This window comes from Pelophylax lessonae, assembly GCF_965119305.1.
Source record: "Pelophylax lessonae genome assembly, chromosome: 2".
Taxonomy (NCBI): Eukaryota; Metazoa; Chordata; class Amphibia; order Anura; family Ranidae; genus Pelophylax; species Pelophylax lessonae.
The window spans coordinates 624467709-624485874 of NC_138769.1; the positions used below are offsets into that span (position 1 = coordinate 624467709).

The 18166-nt window shown below is 41.6% G+C and overlaps 1 protein-coding gene across 1 annotated transcript in view; it reads left to right on the top strand.

Annotated features, from left to right (window-relative positions):
* Positions 1-18166, top strand: part of TNFRSF19 (TNF receptor superfamily member 19) — a gene marked incomplete at its 3' end in the record, with an annotated part of 92199 nt that overhangs the window by 18896 nt on the left and 55137 nt on the right. The window contains exon 3 of the mRNA XM_082248173.1: positions 8138-8316. Within this exon, the coding sequence (XP_082104299.1) occupies positions 8138-8316 (179 nt within the window). The remainder of the gene's footprint in view (positions 1-8137; positions 8317-18166) is intronic.

Consider the following 18166-nt stretch of genomic DNA (forward strand, 5'->3'; position numbering starts at 1 on the left):
TTTTAGCTTTAGGATCTGTCCTTCCAGTGAATATTCAGGGTTGATTTCCTTTGGGATTGACTGGTTTGATCTTATTGCTGTCCAAGGGACTTTCAAGAGTCTTCTCCAGCACCATAGTTTACATTTTGTTTTAAAAATGTAGTCTGTGAGTATTAATGTAAATGGTAAACCACAATGATTAATGGAACCAATTGCTATAGATGGGAAGAAAATAGTGTTAAGCCCCACCCAGATTGGGAGGATTGTAAAAAAAAAAAAAATCATACATGTCATAAAATGTTTAAAGCTGTGTTTAATTTGAAATAATGCATAGGTCTAACATGGGAGTGCTTGAGAAACCCCCGTGTTTTTAGATTTATAAAGCAATATGATGGTATATCACTTTAAGTGTTGCCATTGACAGTTACACATTACATCAGGGTAGAGGGTGGGCCAGCATCTTAGAGATGGGCTTCATTTCACCCGTTTATATCAGTAGAGTACTATCCCTTAACGTAAAAGCAGTGCAGCTGTCCCTTAGATTCACTTCTACAGGGAACTCTGCCAAGGAATTTGTCAGAAGATTTAAGAAGGAACAAATGCTTCTGGGGTCTGTTCAACTTCTTGTCATTTCTTTTATCTTAATCTTCCACATACCAATTGTAAGACACTTAATATTCTAGAGAGCTATCTTGATTTAATGTTCAATCTTTTATTAAATAGACAACTTCATTAAGAATAATATATTTAGTCTTGGATATGCGGTTATTAAAAAAATTGCCAGCACTTTAAAGTAATTCTCAAGGTCCTTGCAACCCTAAGTCTGTTGGATACAATACTGTGGTTTTTAAATTATCCCATTTTAGCATTCGGAATCCTTTTTATGTTTAAAATACAGCTTTATATTTATATTGAAACAGACCCGTGCTTTGCATTCTTTGCATCTAGACTGTTCTAATAGCCTCAATGCAATTTCAAAAAGCAAAATTTGTCAGGCTCCGGTAGAAAGAATAGTGCTAGTGTGAAATCGGTTCTCTGAAGTATAGTATATTGATTGTTTTTTCCAAATTTGCATGTTTATGCACTCTAGTTTTAAATTTGGATAGCGATAGCCACCTCCCTAGTGTTTACAGGAATGACAGTGAAAAGGTGCAACATTAAAAAAAAAAAAAAAAAACTGGACATTTCTGAAAATATGCAAATTCAACCTTGTGGCAGCAGTTTGGGGAGGTCCTTTTCTATCCCAAGGCACCATAGATTGAACAATGCTTTGTTAGTTTTATACAGGATTTATATAGCGCCATCAGTTTTCGTAGCACTTTACAGCGATGGGGCAAAGACAGTACAGTTACAACACCATTCAATACAGGAGGAATTGGAGGGCCCTGCTCGTTAGAGCTTACAATCTAGAAGGGAAGGTGAAGTGATTCAAAAGGTGTAATAACTGTGGGGGATGAGCTGATAAAATGTACAGTTGTTAGGTGAAAAACATTTTCAGGGATCACCTAAAAGTGGATAGAGTTGGAGATTGTCGGACAGATTGGGGTAGGGAATTTCAAAGGTTGGGAGAGGCTCACAAGTTGTCCTGGAGGCGCCTATGGGAGGAGGTGACGAGGGAGCTAGAGAGGAAGAGGTTTTGGGATGAACGAAAAGGACGATTTGGTTGGTATTTTGAGACTAGGTTAGGGATGTAGCTATGGGCCAAGTTGTGGAAGGCTTTTGTAAGTCGTTGTTCACATTTTGAATTTAATTTGTTGGGTGATTTGCAGCCAATGGAGGGATTGGCAGAGAGGGGTCGCAGACGCTGAGCAGTTTGTAAGGTGGATGAATCTGGCAGCAGCATTTATGATGGACTGGGTAGGGGATAACCTATTTAAAGGCAAGTCAATGAGGAAGGATTGATTGGAAAACCGATTACCAAGCACTATTCACTGTGCACTTTACAGTATTCATTTAATTGAACTTTATCACAAGAAGTCATAAATTTTTTTTGCACATGAACTGTATGGAGAATCTGTGAGAGTATTTATATACCTCATGCACCGTTTATGAACTTGTGTTTTTTCCGTTACTTTTCCTTGAATTTATATTATATATATTTTAAAAGTTAATATGAATGATCTTCTTTATATATCACTTATAATTGATCACAGGGTTTTTTTTTCCACTATATATGCACTTTAACAATTTTGGATAATTTCTTAACAACATAGGATTTGTTTTTTATAAATGATTTAATATTTTAGGAATTCATTTTTTAAGCAAGCGCTATAGGTAATCTTGTATAAAAGATTACTTCACACTAGAGCTGCACGATTCTGGTCAAAATGAGAATCACGATTTTTTAGCTTGGAATAAAGATCACGATTCTCTCACTATTCTCTGTGTAACAAAAAAAAATTGGGATAACTTTACTGTTACGTTTTTTTTTTATTCATTAAAGTCTATTAATTGCGTTTGAAAGACTGCTGCGCAAATACAGTGTGACATAAAATATTACAACAATCGCCATTTTATTCTGTAGGGTCTCTGCTAAAAAAAATATATAAAATGTTTGGGGGTTCTAAGTACTTTTCTAGCAAAAAAAAACTGATTTTAACTTGCAAGCAACAAATGTCAGCAAAAGATCCAGTCTTTAAGAGGTTAAACTTCCTTTCTCCCTGGCAGAGGGAAGGAAAAGATACAATGTAATCATTTTTGTTTATAGTTACTGGGAGACTTTGCTGATAGGCATTTGCAGGGAGGCTTTTTTTTTTTTTCCACAGCTGTTCTCTCTGCTATGCAGCTATGCAAAGAATCGAGCATATTTCAGGGTTAGATCGTCAGGGGGGGTGAATCGAGATCGCGATTTTCATACGATTAATCGTGCAGCTCTACTTCACACATAATTATTATTTGTTTGGAAACTAGAAGTCTCTGTCACTATGAAAGGAAGTTAAAACAGAGTACAATACATAGTCCAGAAATGTGTCCTGCTAGAAGCATTAATACAGACTATGCCTCCAGTTGTGGTAAGCTTTCAATTCTGTCTGTTATGTCTCCAAAGTAGATGTAGCGGCGGCCGCAATGTGTGCTTGGTGCGCGTGACTGTACACATGAGCTGTTTGCGGGCCATCTTGACCTCCCCATAGGAAATCCTTATTCAATGCTTTCCTATGGGGATTTTGGCGACGCTGGAGGCCTCAGCCCTCACAACATAGCGTGGCTTGCTGTGTAGGCGCTCAGGCGGCACAGCATGAGCAGTGCCTGTGCGGCGCCGTACCGGCCAGTGGTCCATACTGATTCCGGGTGCAGCAGGATGCTGGCGCCCCCTGCTAAGTCACACCCTAGGCGGCTGCCTAGGTCGCCTTACAGGTAGCGTCGGCCCTGATTGCACTGCACTCTCTAGGTTTACATGGGTCTGTTTTGAGGTGATGTGAATTTATCCTTCGGTTTTCAGCTAGCAAAAGATTTTATTATTCTTTTTATCATTCTTAGCGTTTGCGCTGATTATATTCGATCCTTTGATTGTTATATAAATCCTGTAATAATCATATGGCTCCAGGCACCTGTGTGCATGAAAGGATTTCCTATACAGAGTGATAATCAATCTACACTTGCTATGGATGTATTTTACTGATGTTATTTGAAGGACATTTTTTACTTTTAAAATACACCAATGACACCTTTTGCATGCATGTAGATACACACTCCATGGGGTCTAGGACCCACCATAAAACAACCATATCAGATCCCCCTATAAAAAGAAGCTTATATTTTAAAGGTTCCAGTGAGCTCAAAGCTACAGGCTTCAGCTGGATGACAGAACACTCCTGTATTCATCTCATTGTCCCGAATCGCAGTATCCCCCCTCAGCTTGATACGCACACTGCGAGGGGCCTGCTGTGCGTGAGCGCTCTCTGGCACGGCGCACAGAAAGGTGTGGTTTGTATTGACTGTTAAGTGGAAAGACTGTGTGTGAACCTCCAGACAGCTCCTGTACATTCACATAGGCAGCTTTATTAGACAACAGATACCTCACTGAGCTCTGCTGTAAGCTAGTAATAATACAGCAGTGGGAGCCCTTGAAAACCTTTTATCATTCAAATGCTCTGTGCTTTCTCAGATAAAGTGGATGCCTAGCTGTTGCCTATAGGGGAAAGGGAGATTATTAGCCCTGAAAAACACATTGCATGCTGTTCCAAGCCTCTTTGTTTGCAGTAGGTCCTATGATCATTAAAAAGCTGCACTTATTAATGTAGTGTAAGGAAATCCAGTTAATCCTATTTTATTTATTTTTTAAGTTCTACATTACAAAGCACACTTTAGTCAGAAGAAATAAATATACAGTTCTGGTAAAAGAAAAAAAAAAGTTTGTGGACTCTTTGGATTCTTTATTTTACATTTCTGCATGGCTTGTAAAATGTGAGCTGTTCTTTTGTTTGTTTTATTTTTTATGTAACCACTTCTGGAACTGAAGGATTTACCCCCTTAATGACCAGGCCATTTTTTGCGACACACCACTGCGTTACTTTTAAATGCCAACTGCGTGGTCGTGCGATGCTGTACCCTAAAATTGATGTCCTTTTTTCCCACAAATAGAGCTTTCTTTTGGTGGTATTTGATCACCTGTGTGATATTTTTATTTTTTGCGCTATAAACAAAAAAAAGCCACAATTCTGACAAAAAAAAAAAACAATATTTTTTACTTTCTGCTATATAACATCCCAATAAAAAATAATCTAAAAATCTAATTTTTTCATCATTTTAGGCCAATTTGTATTCTGTTTTTAGAATGCATTAAGATAAAAAAAACCTTCTGACTTTACAACTCCTTTAAATTCCTATAATAAATAGACATGTGATGCTTCACATACATCCAATTGTGTAGAATGCCGCGTCGGACCCTGGCCAGCTTCACCCTCTTGTGACATATGGCTGGTCAAACTTGCACTGCTCTGTCACTGATACCCGACAGTCTGTAACACATACTGTCACCACAGATAGGTATACCCAGAGATTTACCATATAAACCGGGAAAAATAAATTGAATCCCCTACAGATTTTGTAAGTTTGCCCACTTGTATAGAAATAAAGGGTCTAAAACATTTTTATCATAGGTATATATTAAATGATACCAAAAAATAAACCAAAGATCCAGAAAAAAACACGATACAAATGTTATAAATTAAGCAAAACATGACTTGGTACTTGGTGAGAAACCCTTGTTGGCAAGCACAAAGGTAAGATGTTTTTTGTAGCTGGTTACCAGGTTTGCACACATTTTTGTTCCACTCTTCTTTTTAGATCTTCTCTAAATGGGGATATAACCTTCCCTTGCTCTATCCAAAATGAAAAAAAAAAAGTTTTGCCCATAGTTCTACTTTAAGGTCTGGAGACTGGCTAGGCCACTCCATGACCTTAATGTGCCTCTTCTTGAGCCACTCCTTTGTTGCTTTGGCAGTATGTTTTGGGTCATTGTCATGCTGGAAGACCCATCTTCAGTGTTCTGGCTGAGGGAAGAAGGTTCTTATCCAAGATTTTACAATACATGGCCCTGTCTATTGGCCCTCAATGCGGCAAAGTTGGCCTGTACCTTTAGCAGAGAAACGGAGAGAAGCATAATGTTTCCACCTCTGTGCTTGACTGTAGAGATGGCGTTCTTTGGGTCATAGTCAGCATTTTTCTTCCTTCAAACACGGTAAGTCCAGATAATGCCAGAAAGCCTAATTTTGGTCTCATCTGACCACAGCACTTTATCCCAATCCTTCTAAATCATTTAGATGTTCATTGGCAAACTTCAGATGGGTCTGTACATGTGCCTTCTTGAGGAGGGGGACCTTGCATGCTCTGCAGGATTTTAATCCATGGTGGCGTTTTGTGACCAATGGTTTGTTTGGTGACACTGCTACCAACTGTCTTGAGATCATTTACAAGCTCCTCCCATGTAGTTCTGGGCTGATCCCTCCACTTTTCTCATGATCATCCTTATCCCATGAGGCAACATCTTGCATGGAGCTCTAGACCGAGGGCGATTGATGGTTATTTTGTATTTCTTCTATTTGCGAATAATTTCTCCAACAGTTGTCTCCTTCTCACCAAGCTTCTTGCTGATGGCTTCGTAACCCATTCCAGCCTTGTGCAGGTCTACAATTTTGTCCCTGCCATCTTTGACATCCTTTAAAATACGCATATGATAACAAAAATAGACTTTTCATTTTTTTGAAAGTGGGCAAACTTACAAAATCTTCAGGGGATCAAATAATTATTTCCCCACTGTAGTAGCACTTTTCAAAGAGACAGTTCTGTGTTTGCATTTCAAAATATTGTTTAATACTAGAAAAGGTAAAATGGTGCAAACAAAATCATTTATTACAAAGGATATTATAAATGAACAAAGATACAATAATGTGACAGAGAAATAAAAAGGAATTAGAGGGGGAAATAGTTAGCGACACCCTAGTTCCGTGGGTTTAGCAGAGTCCAATCAGTGAGCATAAGGTGGATCAGTGACTGTCATAGATCTTGGCTGATGTTCCTTGTTTTGATGGTAAAAAGAGATTTCCAGACTGCTGATGCAATCCATCTTTTCTGGTCCTTGAGGAAGGTGTCCTCTGCTGAAAATGTTTCTTAAAGACTGTACACAGTTATATAAAGATAAAGTTTTAAAAATATATTGGAGAATTTTGAGCGCAGGGTGTATTATTCTGCTGAAAGGGGCCACTGTCATCGGGGAATACCAGTTCCATTAAGGGTTGTACTTGGTCAGCAACAATGTTTAGGTAGCTGTCAAAAGTCTCATCCACATAAGACTCTCATCCACATTTTCCAGGAAAACATTGGTCACAGCCTCACACTGCCTCTACCGGCTTGCCTTCTTCCCATAGTGCAACCTGGCGCCATCTCTTCCCCAGATAAGCAACGCACACACACCTACCTGGCCCTCCACATTTTAAAGAAGACGTGATTCATTAGACCAGGCCATCTTCTGCCATTGCTCCATGGCCAAGTTCTAATGATCACGTGGCCATTGTTAGCATTTTTGGTTATGGACATGGGTCAGCATGGGCACCCTGACCAGTCTACAGCCCCATACACCACAAACTGCCATGCACTGTGTGTCTTGACATCTTTGTATCAGAACCAGCATTAACTTTATCATAAATTTGAGCTACAGTAGCTGTTCTGTTGGATCGAACTTCATGGGCCAGCCCTTGCTCCCCATGTGTATCAATGAGCCTTGCCCCCTATGACCCAGTGCACAAGTTTTCCTTCCTTGAACCACTTTTGGTAGGTCATGATCACTGCAGACTGTTAACATGAGCTGCAGTTTTCAGGTTGCTCTGATCCAATCATTTATCCATTTACAATTTGGTCCTTAAAGCGGAGTTCCACCTAAAACAAAAAAATATATATACAAATACCCCCGGGACAGTCAGGGCTAGTGCATTCCACAATGGATAGCCTCTGAACTGTCCCGGGTTGCACTTACCTGCAAGAAGAAATACTTACCTTGAAAACATCTTGTCCAGCGCTGCCATCTCAGGTGTGGGCAGCTTGAAGTAAGCGCGATCCTCTTCTGCGTCCTCTTCAGTCCTACGATGCACTGCACCGGCCCCGCTGTCACTTCCAGGGCTGCAGCGTCATCCCTGCACAGCTTCTGGGCAAGCCCAGAAGCTGTTTAGCAAGGTATGACGGCGCCTGCACCGGAACTGACGTCGGAGCCTGGGAGCGATGACGTTCAGCTCCCAGGAATCATTGCAAGCCAGGAAGTGACTACTCGCCGTGGCCGCCGAGGGGAGGAAGAGGAAGTAAGGCAAGTATATTATCTTCTAAACAAGGTAAGTAAAAAAAAAAAAAAAAAATGGCAATTATCCATTTGTTTTTCAGGTGACCCCGGGCATGAAGATGGACCAAACTTGCATTTTAGGGTGGAACTCCGCTTTAACAAAGTTGCTCAAATATTTAATCTTGGCCAATTTTTTGCTTTCAACACATCAACATCAGGGACAACGTGTTCATTTGCTGCCTAACATTTCCCACTAACTTTCAGATGCCATTGTAGCAAGATAATCGAAGTTCTTACTTTCCCTTCTAGTGATTTTTAGGTAACAATCAGTGTGATGCATATTTTTTATTTGGTGCAATTATTTATAAAAGGTGTTTTTTCCTCTTGCAGGAATGTGGATTTGGATATGGAGAGGATGCCCAGTGTCTGCCTTGTAGACCCAATAGGTTTAAGGAAGATTGGGGCTTTCAAAAATGCAAGACCTGCCTAGACTGTGCCACCGTTAACCGGTACCAGAAAACAAACTGTACATCTTCTGCAAATGCTGTGTGTGGGGAGTGTTTACCGGGGTGAGTAAATTGACTTTCATCTAAGATTGACTCCAGTTAAATGGTTCATAACATGCAACCAGTAGTATATTTGAGATTTAAAATATTTATTCTGTTTTATAAGGTTTTGTTGTTCGTCTGCTGCTGACTCCAACATAATATTCCAGCATAAAATTATTATATTGAGCTTTTCCTTTAGTCTTATAGGGTTGCTACAATCATTTCATATGTAAATATTTTAGATGCAGGTTCCATGAAAGCCCATGTATTCCTTATATAGAACATTTTAATATATAACATTATTTTATTTTATTTTTTGTTTAAGTAAAAATCGTTTAACATCATTTTAAACAGTACTGGAAGAGTTACATTTAAAATGGTTAACAAAGAATATACAGAATTTTATGGTAAATTGGCCTAGCCTAAATAGTGCCTGAAGTAACAGTGATGAAGTATAGACTATTTGTAGTGCCTAGACAATGTGTAGTGTCCTCCTTCTATAATCCAGCCTTTCTCAACCTTTTTAAAGTGGAAGTAAAGTCCGCTTTTTTAACTTGTATCTACAGGTAAGCCTATAAAAAGGCCACATTACCGGTTGACCTCACCGGATGGCCAGGCCCCATGGCTATACAAGTAATGGCACACGCCAACATGGGGATAAGGTGCTATGGGTTGGGGGGGCGCCCCAAAGCTCCGATTTCCCCCCCCCTCCCCCTATGTTGAGGGCATATGGTCTGGTTGGGTCCAGGAGAGGGGGGGGGGGGTGCTCGCTCGTCCGTTCCCTTTTCTGACCTAACGGGCTGCATGCTCTGATATTGGTCTGGTATGGATTTTTTTTTTTTTTTTTGGCATGGGGTTTCCTCTCAAGATCCATACCAGACTCGAAGGGCCTTGTACTGTCAGATCAAAGTCGGATCCCGTTCATTGAAGTCGCATGGAAGTCTGATATATAAAGTCGTAGGGTGGAAGACGTCCGACTTCCATGTTGGAGCAGTGTGAACCCAGCCTTAGTGTGTACCCAGAGTTTGGCCTTCCAGTCTGTTCTTTTTCTCTGCAGAATGTGCCTGGGATGATAGCTCTGTACTGAATGTAATACTTTTATTTTGACAAGTCAATCAAATTAAATACTGCTTAGTCAGCCTCACTTGTAGCTCATTAGTTCCTTCATTTCAAAGGTCCATTGCATCAGTTCTTCCATATGTAATGAATTCTCTGCCTGGTATGGAAATACTAATTGTTACCATTGAGAGAAATGCAGTATTTTTCTAATGATTTAGGGGGAAATCTCAAAGTGAGAAACTCATTTGGAATTCTTAATTCCAGCTTCTTTTGAGCTGTGACAATTGTGTTTGGGCCTCTTTTGGAACAGATCTTACAATGCCACAGGGAATCATGATAAATGTATACACACAATAGGTGTCTATATTCAAACATGATCTGTTTTTTTCCTTTCTTTCTTGTCAAAATATAGAAAGGGTAGTCCTAAATAGGACCATACAAGCAAGCATACAAAATGCTGAAGAAAAAAATGCATCCAATAGCAACAAATCAAAATAGATCAGTTACTGGCCTGGCTACAGTGAACTAAAAATGATGTGGTTGCTGTGGTTTACTCCATTGGGCACATAGTTCTTTATCTAAACCCGAGAAAAAAAAATGTAGATTTCTTTCTCATTAATGAAGGGACACATGATTAACAGACAATTAGGTTATACTGCCATCTGCAGGAGGATTTGGACAATAGCAAACAGGAAAATAGTGATCAGTCCTGGATAACTCCTCCCACTCCCAGCATAAATACCTCAGTTTTTGCTAGTGTCCTAGAAGGATGGACATATTTTCTCTGCTGAAAAACACCTAACTATTTTTTGCTAGCCATTTTTTTTCCACTACACTCAAGATTATTATTATCTGATTGCATTAATCATCGCCTACAAGCTGCTGAAGCAGGTCTCCATACACAGCTATTTAGATCAGTGTATACTCCACAATAGCTTTGGAGGCCTCGCCCAGACCCCATTGCACGAGTCAGTTGCATGACTAGCCTGGAATGTGACCTTCATGCACTGGGTTCTGTATTGTGGTGCTTTCCAGACTTGAGTGTACTGTGTTAGTTCACAGTAGAGGGGCACTTTCTGGGTCCAGAGTTATAGCACAGCCTCTGGTGTCACCCAGTTTTTGAAGACTCTTTGGGAGTAGGCCATGTAATTGAGCACTGGAAGCCTCTGTGAATAAGACCATTTGGTGCCATTATTATTATTCCTATTTTTTTTCCTTGGCTTACTATGGAAAGGGTTAATGTAAAGGGATTGATCACTGACTTAATCTCCGGTGGAGTGTAGCGTGCATGTCTGGTGCACTTCTTCCCACCCTTCAGCATGAGGTAACACATTTCTGACACTTTATTTTTCCTTTTGCAAGCGAGATGTGATCAGTTGATCTTTGCTGTCTGCTTACTGTGACCTGGTCACTTCCAGCAACCTTAACCTCTCCTGCTACCAGCAGTTGGTTCATGAGCATTCAAATCCTAGCCTTGCACCTTGAGCTTTGTTGCCCCTTGCATTGCAGCTCATCATGTTAGTTCTCAGGCTCTTGGGGAGCTGACTGTATGCTAGTTTATCAAATTTTAGGAAAAATGGATCATAGGGTTCTTAAAGAGATCCTTTTTCCAGTGCACGTGCAAAGGACTCTCTTTGGCTCAAATTTGAGGATTTGCCTTGGCCAGTCTTATCAAAGAGGTTACTTTGGGAAAAAACTCCTCTGCCCCATCAGAAGTAGTCTGGACCTCCAGCAGAAAAACTCCACACCTTTTCCCCCAGGTTCCAGCTGGAATCTGCCTTCTGTCCCCTCCCCAGTTCATGCCTTCCAACCTGCCTGTGTCACCACACAGATTAGCAGAGCTCCATACAGCCTTCTCAAGCCTAGATCAAGGAGTTTTCACTCCAGTTCTTATGGCGTGAAGGTTTCAGGGATTATACTCCAGCCTTTTCACAGATCTACAATCAAAAGGGGGCATCCACCCCATTTTGGATATCAAGCACCTAAATGTCTTTAATTTGGGTCCAAATATTCTGCATGGAAACCACCAGGTGTGTCATAGCCTCCCTCCAACAGGGATACTTTCTTGCCTTTATGGACTTCAATGGTGTATGAGCTTTGGTACACTTTGCTGTGGTCACCAGCAATTCCAGTTTTTAGCCTGGCATTTGGCTTATCCTCTGCACCTCTAGTGTTCACCAAGGTTTTTGATCTTCTATTAGCCTTGCCACACTCCAAGGGTATCCCAATGTGGGGTATCAGAACAACTTCATGTTGAGAGAGAGTTTGACACAGGCACTGGCTGACCACGTAGCACTGGCTGACCACGTAGCGCAAACAATTCAGACCAGACCTTGGAAAGTTTTGGTTGGATTCTGAATCTTTTCGTCCACTTTTGCAGCTTGGAGTGTCTGGGTCTTATCTTAGACATAGCTCAAGCCAAAGTTTTTCTTCTGCTGTACTCTGCCTCTTCAGTCCAGGAGTCTAACCTGACTCTATTTCTGCATGAGAGGCCTTGAGCTGGTTCAAGATGGTCAAGTTTGCCAAATTGTGGTCCAGAATTTAATTCAACATCATGTCATAGTGGGACAGATCGGTTCAGACTTTGAATCGGTATTTGGCCCTTTTGAGGGCCAGAATTCTACATTTGCATTTCAGAAACCACTAGCCCCCCCATTCTAACCCATGTGCATTTTATCAGATATATTCCCCTTTCCACTTTTGCTCAAAAGGTTGTTTTCTCAAGTCGTCTTCCAGGGCAGCATCTGAGAGAGAGGTTTCCTCCATCCTAAAGCAGAAAACACATCATCCACCATTTTAAAAAGCCGTCACATACCTCAGTGCCTCAATTATTGTGTTTCCTCCAGAACAACAGGAGCTACAAGCAGTTTATTTTCTTCTATTCTCTGTGCTAGTTGCAAGGGCCTCCCCGTCCGACTGCTGTCACAAGCCTCTAAGGAGGTTAGGCAGCTTCAGGACAGGGGCAACTAGAGGACCCCCCTCGGGGTTACTCCCTCCTTTTTTGCCCTAGGTTTCGCTCCACTGGGGGGTAAGCAACCGTCCCCCCATCTGCAAGCATTGAAATGATAGCACCCTGAGTCTGTATCACTCATTGCTGCAGGGCCAGGAGGCAGAGGGGCACTTGCTCTTTTTCCCCCAAACACTGGCTCCTACCTGGCATGGGGGTTCAAAGCACTTGGTGGACCAAGATTGCAGTGTCTTGCACGTGGGATGTGGTGACGTCATCACTTCTTACTGGCGCCATCTTGGTAGAGGTATGAGCACCAGTCTTCTGGTTGTGTCACTTGCAGGTACATCCTGATTGGGTGCAGCGAGTGACATCCCTTCTGGTTTCGCCAAGGTGGCGTTTTATGGAACCTGAAACCTTAAAAACGGAGCCAGACCCCTTCTGCAGCAGGGAGAACAGAGCACACTATCAGCAGGTATGTGTCCACCCATATTACAGATAGGGCAGTTTTGGGTGGGGCCGAATCAGTGGCAGGAAAGCTTTCAAGGAACGTGTGTTGGATGTTTGCTTGAAGCTGACCATGTTCGATGCTGCACCATCCTGCCCTGCAGAGCCTGCGAGCCAGGACCGCTCCAAGGTAAGCCAGAGCATGCTGAGGCCACCTCCTCTGTACTTACCAAACCACTATGCACATAATGCTAATTAGTGGTAGCAGCGATTTTGGCTAAGACCAGCAGTGCGCATTCCCTACCTAAGCATGTGCTTCCTATGAGGGCAAATGGCAGCCAGCTGAGCCAAAAATCTTTGCCAAAATGGCATAAGCAAACCTGTGGCAAAAGAATCCCTGGGAGTCTTAAAAGGATTAGTCTCCTCTGTAAAATAAGTCGGACACCTTCCTTTCCCTTCAGTTTGGGTGCAATCAGGTGTTTGTGCTTGATTTTGGTGTGAATCCTGTAACAAATAATTGACTGGATCTTGGACTTTTCCTCTATGCAAGGGCTGCATAGACAAACCTGTGCCTAATGACTGCTCGTTATCACAGGCAGGTGGTGTACTTCTGACTGCTCTGGCCACATTTTCAGGCTCAGGATGGCAGCAGCTTTAATTTACTATCAGGCCTGACCAGGTTAAAGTTGGCCATGCATGTTCAATTATCTTGTGCAATTTTCCTTTGGATTTACCAAAGACCATGTGATATGAGGTCAAAACTAAACAACATGTTCAATTGTATCCAATTAGGGATTGTATAATGTATGGCTGACCTAAGACATCAGAAATCGAGAGACTTTGGGTGCTTCTCACCTGAGTGAGATGTTCAGGTTTACTTCAGTGTACTTTTCTCTAGGGGTGACTCATTCCAACTAAACATTTGCCCATGGTCAGTAAGGAGTGGAAGCTGTACCTATCATGGGTTACTAGTATCCACTATACACACCCCTTGGTGCACTCACCTTCACACTTTTTATCTGAAGTCCCCCAGTACTTCCACTGGATAGATCTATAATACATTGGTAGCCACAGAGCAAGTTTTTACCTAGGTCCTGGATTCTGCTATCTACTTGATGGCATAAACCTCAGTTGCGTATGCATTGCAGACCAGGGGGTATCTTAGTTTAATGCACCATGACTGTCCTCCGGGATCTGTAGTATGCAAGTGTTTTATGTCCATCTTGAGCATACACATGAAGTGGATATATTGGGGGCAGAATCCCTGATGGCTGTAGTTCAACTAGATTTCCTTTGTTTGCAAATTAACACTTAATGTGAAATTTGCAATCTGTGACTAATAAACTATTGCTCCATCTATGCTGTGTTTCTAATAAGCCTTCTTTTAGAAGCAGTTTTTTTTCCCAGATGTTTGCATATGATGGTGCACTAAATAAAACACTTTAACCTTACTGTATGTGTTTTATATAATGACATGGTATTGCATCCCTTTGAATATATTCAGTTGGTAATTACACATGGAGGGCCCAAGAGTCTTGGCCGCTAAAACTTCTCTGATAGTTCTGCAGTACACTATGTCTCAATATGTTATTTTGTCTACATTTATATTGTTTAGAAATGAACACGGACGTGAAGTAGACTATTAAGTACTGGACATCTAGTTCTCCTTATCGCAGATCAAGGCTTTTGCCAATTACTGTTTTTATTTGTTACTACTGATAGTCTACTTTGTGCATGGGTCTCAGCCATATTTTGGCCATGATTTGGGAAGCTTTTATTATACGCATACTGCCCTAACTCCGACTATATGCAGTTGGCAATATGGTTGTCTTTATACATATACAAGGTGTGTGTGCGTGCCTGGTTTGGGGATCAGACCTCTAGGCAGGAGCCTGACTAGGGTACCTTTTTTCTTTTTATTTATGAGTTCACAACCGGTGACTCTATATATTGCTGGTCTTTCTACACACCTTCTCTTGTTGCAGCAGGTTCTACATGATTAAGCACTATAAAGTTCTTTATACATGTATCTCTTCAATTACATTTCAGTTGTATCTGTATCTGTCCTTGTATATGGTTTGCGCAGGAGACCTAGCTCCTGAGGTTTCATCCAGCAGACAATCCTATCCCACACATTCAGGCATTACCAGACACATTGCTTGGGCCTGACACTGGTAGCGCCTGACACTGGTAGCTCATAGGACATGATTCTAGTCTTCTAGCTTCAGGGGAATATGGTATATCACTAATCTCCTCAAAAACAATTGTGTTTGTGCAGAAATCCCTACAGTAGAGATGGTCTTCAGGTTATGGCACTATATAAGAGGATGTGGGGCCACTACATTATATCACAGTGCCTATGTTCTATACAATAGTATATCCCGGGCCAGGGCTGCAGAGGCAGTCAGGTCATTCACATGATAATCTGCAGCACATTTTATGTGCAGTGTTTATGGGTGTTTCAGCCTATCATTATTTGCTATTACTTGGACCTTATACCTGGATTGGGTTGTTATGGCACTATATTCAAATATAGTCAATTTGTATCATTGGCCCCTGAGCAGAAGTGAATCCTAAGGCCCCTTTCACACTTGTGTGACATGTTGTGAGACTGCAAGTCCCAGAACAAGTCTTACTCGATTTCCAATGAATACCATTCATATCTGTGCAACTTCAAAGTGGTCCCTGCACTACTTTGGCCCGACTTTTATGCATTTTAAGGTCTATATACCTCAAGATTACACAGGCATTGCTTCAGTCCAGTCAAAATCACTTGACTTTTAGGTCCCACAGGTGCAAAAGGGGCCTAAAGTGGAACAAATCCCATCGATTTAGGTCTCTAAAAAGCTACATTCCTGGAATGCCTGGATTGCTAACTGTCACATGTGCTTGTTGCATCAACCAAACTGTTAAACCATCAAATGGCTGTGATGACTTGCATCGAATGTGCAGCACTATGACCATGACCAGGGATCTACCCAATTCTACTCATACCAGTTTTACAACTAGCGCCAGAGTCCTTGGGGGGACTCAGACTTAATACACAGGAAGAACACCTGACCTTTTCATTCAGATGAGGGGACAGTTCTATTGCGTATGCAGGAATGTACTGTATGATTGTTCTTGCATATTAGTCATATGTGTAGTAACTGATTGGAAGTCAAGCAGTTTCTGTGTATTTCTTTCTTTTGTGGTTGAGCGCTTTCCTGGTCACCCCTTTCTACACTGATGGTCAAGGATGTTGTTTGTTAGTCCATGCTTTGGGTAGCTATTTGGACACATCAGGAGTTGCAGTGGTAATTATGGTCTAAGTATCATGGAATTCTACTATACTGTTTTATGCTCCAGTCTCTATAGTCTTTACAGTAGTTCACTCCGATTCAGGTATGGGTGATCTCCTAGCTATTATAAGACCCAACAAGGGATGGAAAGCAGAGTCTCCATGCTTACAGTGCCTGATTGGCTGCTCATTGAATGATGCCTGGGTGGTCCCGGGGCCAATGACACTTAGCAAACCAAGTGGCATCATAGCGATGGTTTTTTTGTGGCCATTTTTTAGGGTGGCATTCTGATCACCACTGTAGGGAGCTTTTGGTCCCTGTTGTCTCCAGTGCGTGGAGCCTTATTCCAATGGCCCACAGAGTAATCAATTTCAGTATGATTCCTAAAACTGATTTAAATAGGGGTTCTCTGCTACTCTTCATAGTTATAGGTAGAACCTCTCAGTAGAGTCAGTGGTCACTTCCCAAACCTTTGACATCAGTATGGACAGAGGATGGGGTTCGCCTCAATAGCTCCACAGAGCTGGCAGTTAGATCAGACTAGCATCTCTTACATTTACCAATCTCAACCAGGTACCACCCAAGGGGATCACAGCCCATTCTTCCAGGGCCTGACCATCTTTATATGTGGAGAAAGTAGAAGTTATGCCAGACAAGATCTGCCAGGTGGCAACCTGGTTGAGCTTTAGTACCCTTACAAAATATTACAGGATGGATTTCCTGTCCAGCCAAGACCAATCTTTCAGTGGAAAGGTTCTTCAGGCTGTAGACTCCAGTAGTATTACTTGCTAAATCCTCTCAGATGCTGCCCTGGAAGACGACTTGAGAAAAACAGGTTACCTGGTAACTCTTTTTCTAGGAAGTCTTCCAGAGCAGCACTTATACCTGTCCCTATTTTTTTTTTTTTTTTTTTTTTTTTTTTTTAGGTGGAAGTTTTATGGAAGGATAGTGTATATTTGCCTGTCGTTCCTCTGGTACTTGTATATTACTGAGGTATGTGAAGGCCTTTTAAAATGGTGGATGTGTTTCCTGTTTTAGGTGGGAGGAGACCTATCTCTCAGATGCTGCCCTGGAAGACTTCCTAGAAAAAGAGTTACCAGGTTCCTAACTCTGTTTTTCCTTGTTGCTATTACCTCTGTTAGGCAAGTGTCTGAGGTGGTGGCTTTGCCCTGTAATATACCATTTTTCATCTTGCATAAGGACACGGTGGTGTTGAGACATGGAGCCGCCTTCTTTTCTAAAACTGGGTATACACTGTCCAATAGTATACAATCACACCTGTTAGGATACAATCGTACAGTGGAGGAGATCGTCGCACCAACATTGCTTGTGTTGGTACAGTGATCTGTCAGGTTTTTTTTTTGTTCAACCCAAAAAAACTTGGTGTGTACCAAGCTTAAGGTGATTTTTGGCTTTTCATCCTAACCAAAACCTTGTTCTTCTGCTCGCTGGCTGCAGTGCAATAGAAGGAGGTCTACCTTCGTTGTCTGTATGTGGTGCATCCACTGTTTTCATTGAAAAGACTGATTCTTTATCATTCCTGATGGTCCCCGTAACACACCACCATTTCTTGGTGGCTTAGATAATCCAAGCTTATGGTCTTAAGGATCAGGTTCCGCCCTTTCGGCTGCATTCACACTTGAGCGTAGCGTTTTCGCGCGTTTTTTTTTACCGCAATTTTTTCAGGCGTTTTTGGAGGCAGGCATTGACATCTAACAAACGCTGGTAATCAGCCCAAAAAGAAGCTCCTGTACTTTTTTCAGCTACAGGCGTTTTGCTTCAGGGGACAAAACGCTAAGATGTGAACAGGGGCCATTGAAATGAATGGGATTTTGATTGTTGGGCGTTTTGGATTCTCACAGATGAGCGTTTTATGAGCTGAAAACCGCTCAGGTGTGAACAGAGCCTAAAAGTCAAAGCACAGTCTACAAGGTCAGTGAGTGCTTCTTGGGTTTTACGTCATCCCGCATCTGTTTACTGTTTGGGCCTGTTGGTGTTCTTTTGCTGTTGCCCACATATTTTCATATGTTCCCCCATGCACATATACCGCTAACTCCAGACTTTTTTTTTTTTTTATTGAAAATCGACGAGATTCTGTCAGACTTTTACTTGCTGTTTCACCTAAATCAACCTTTAA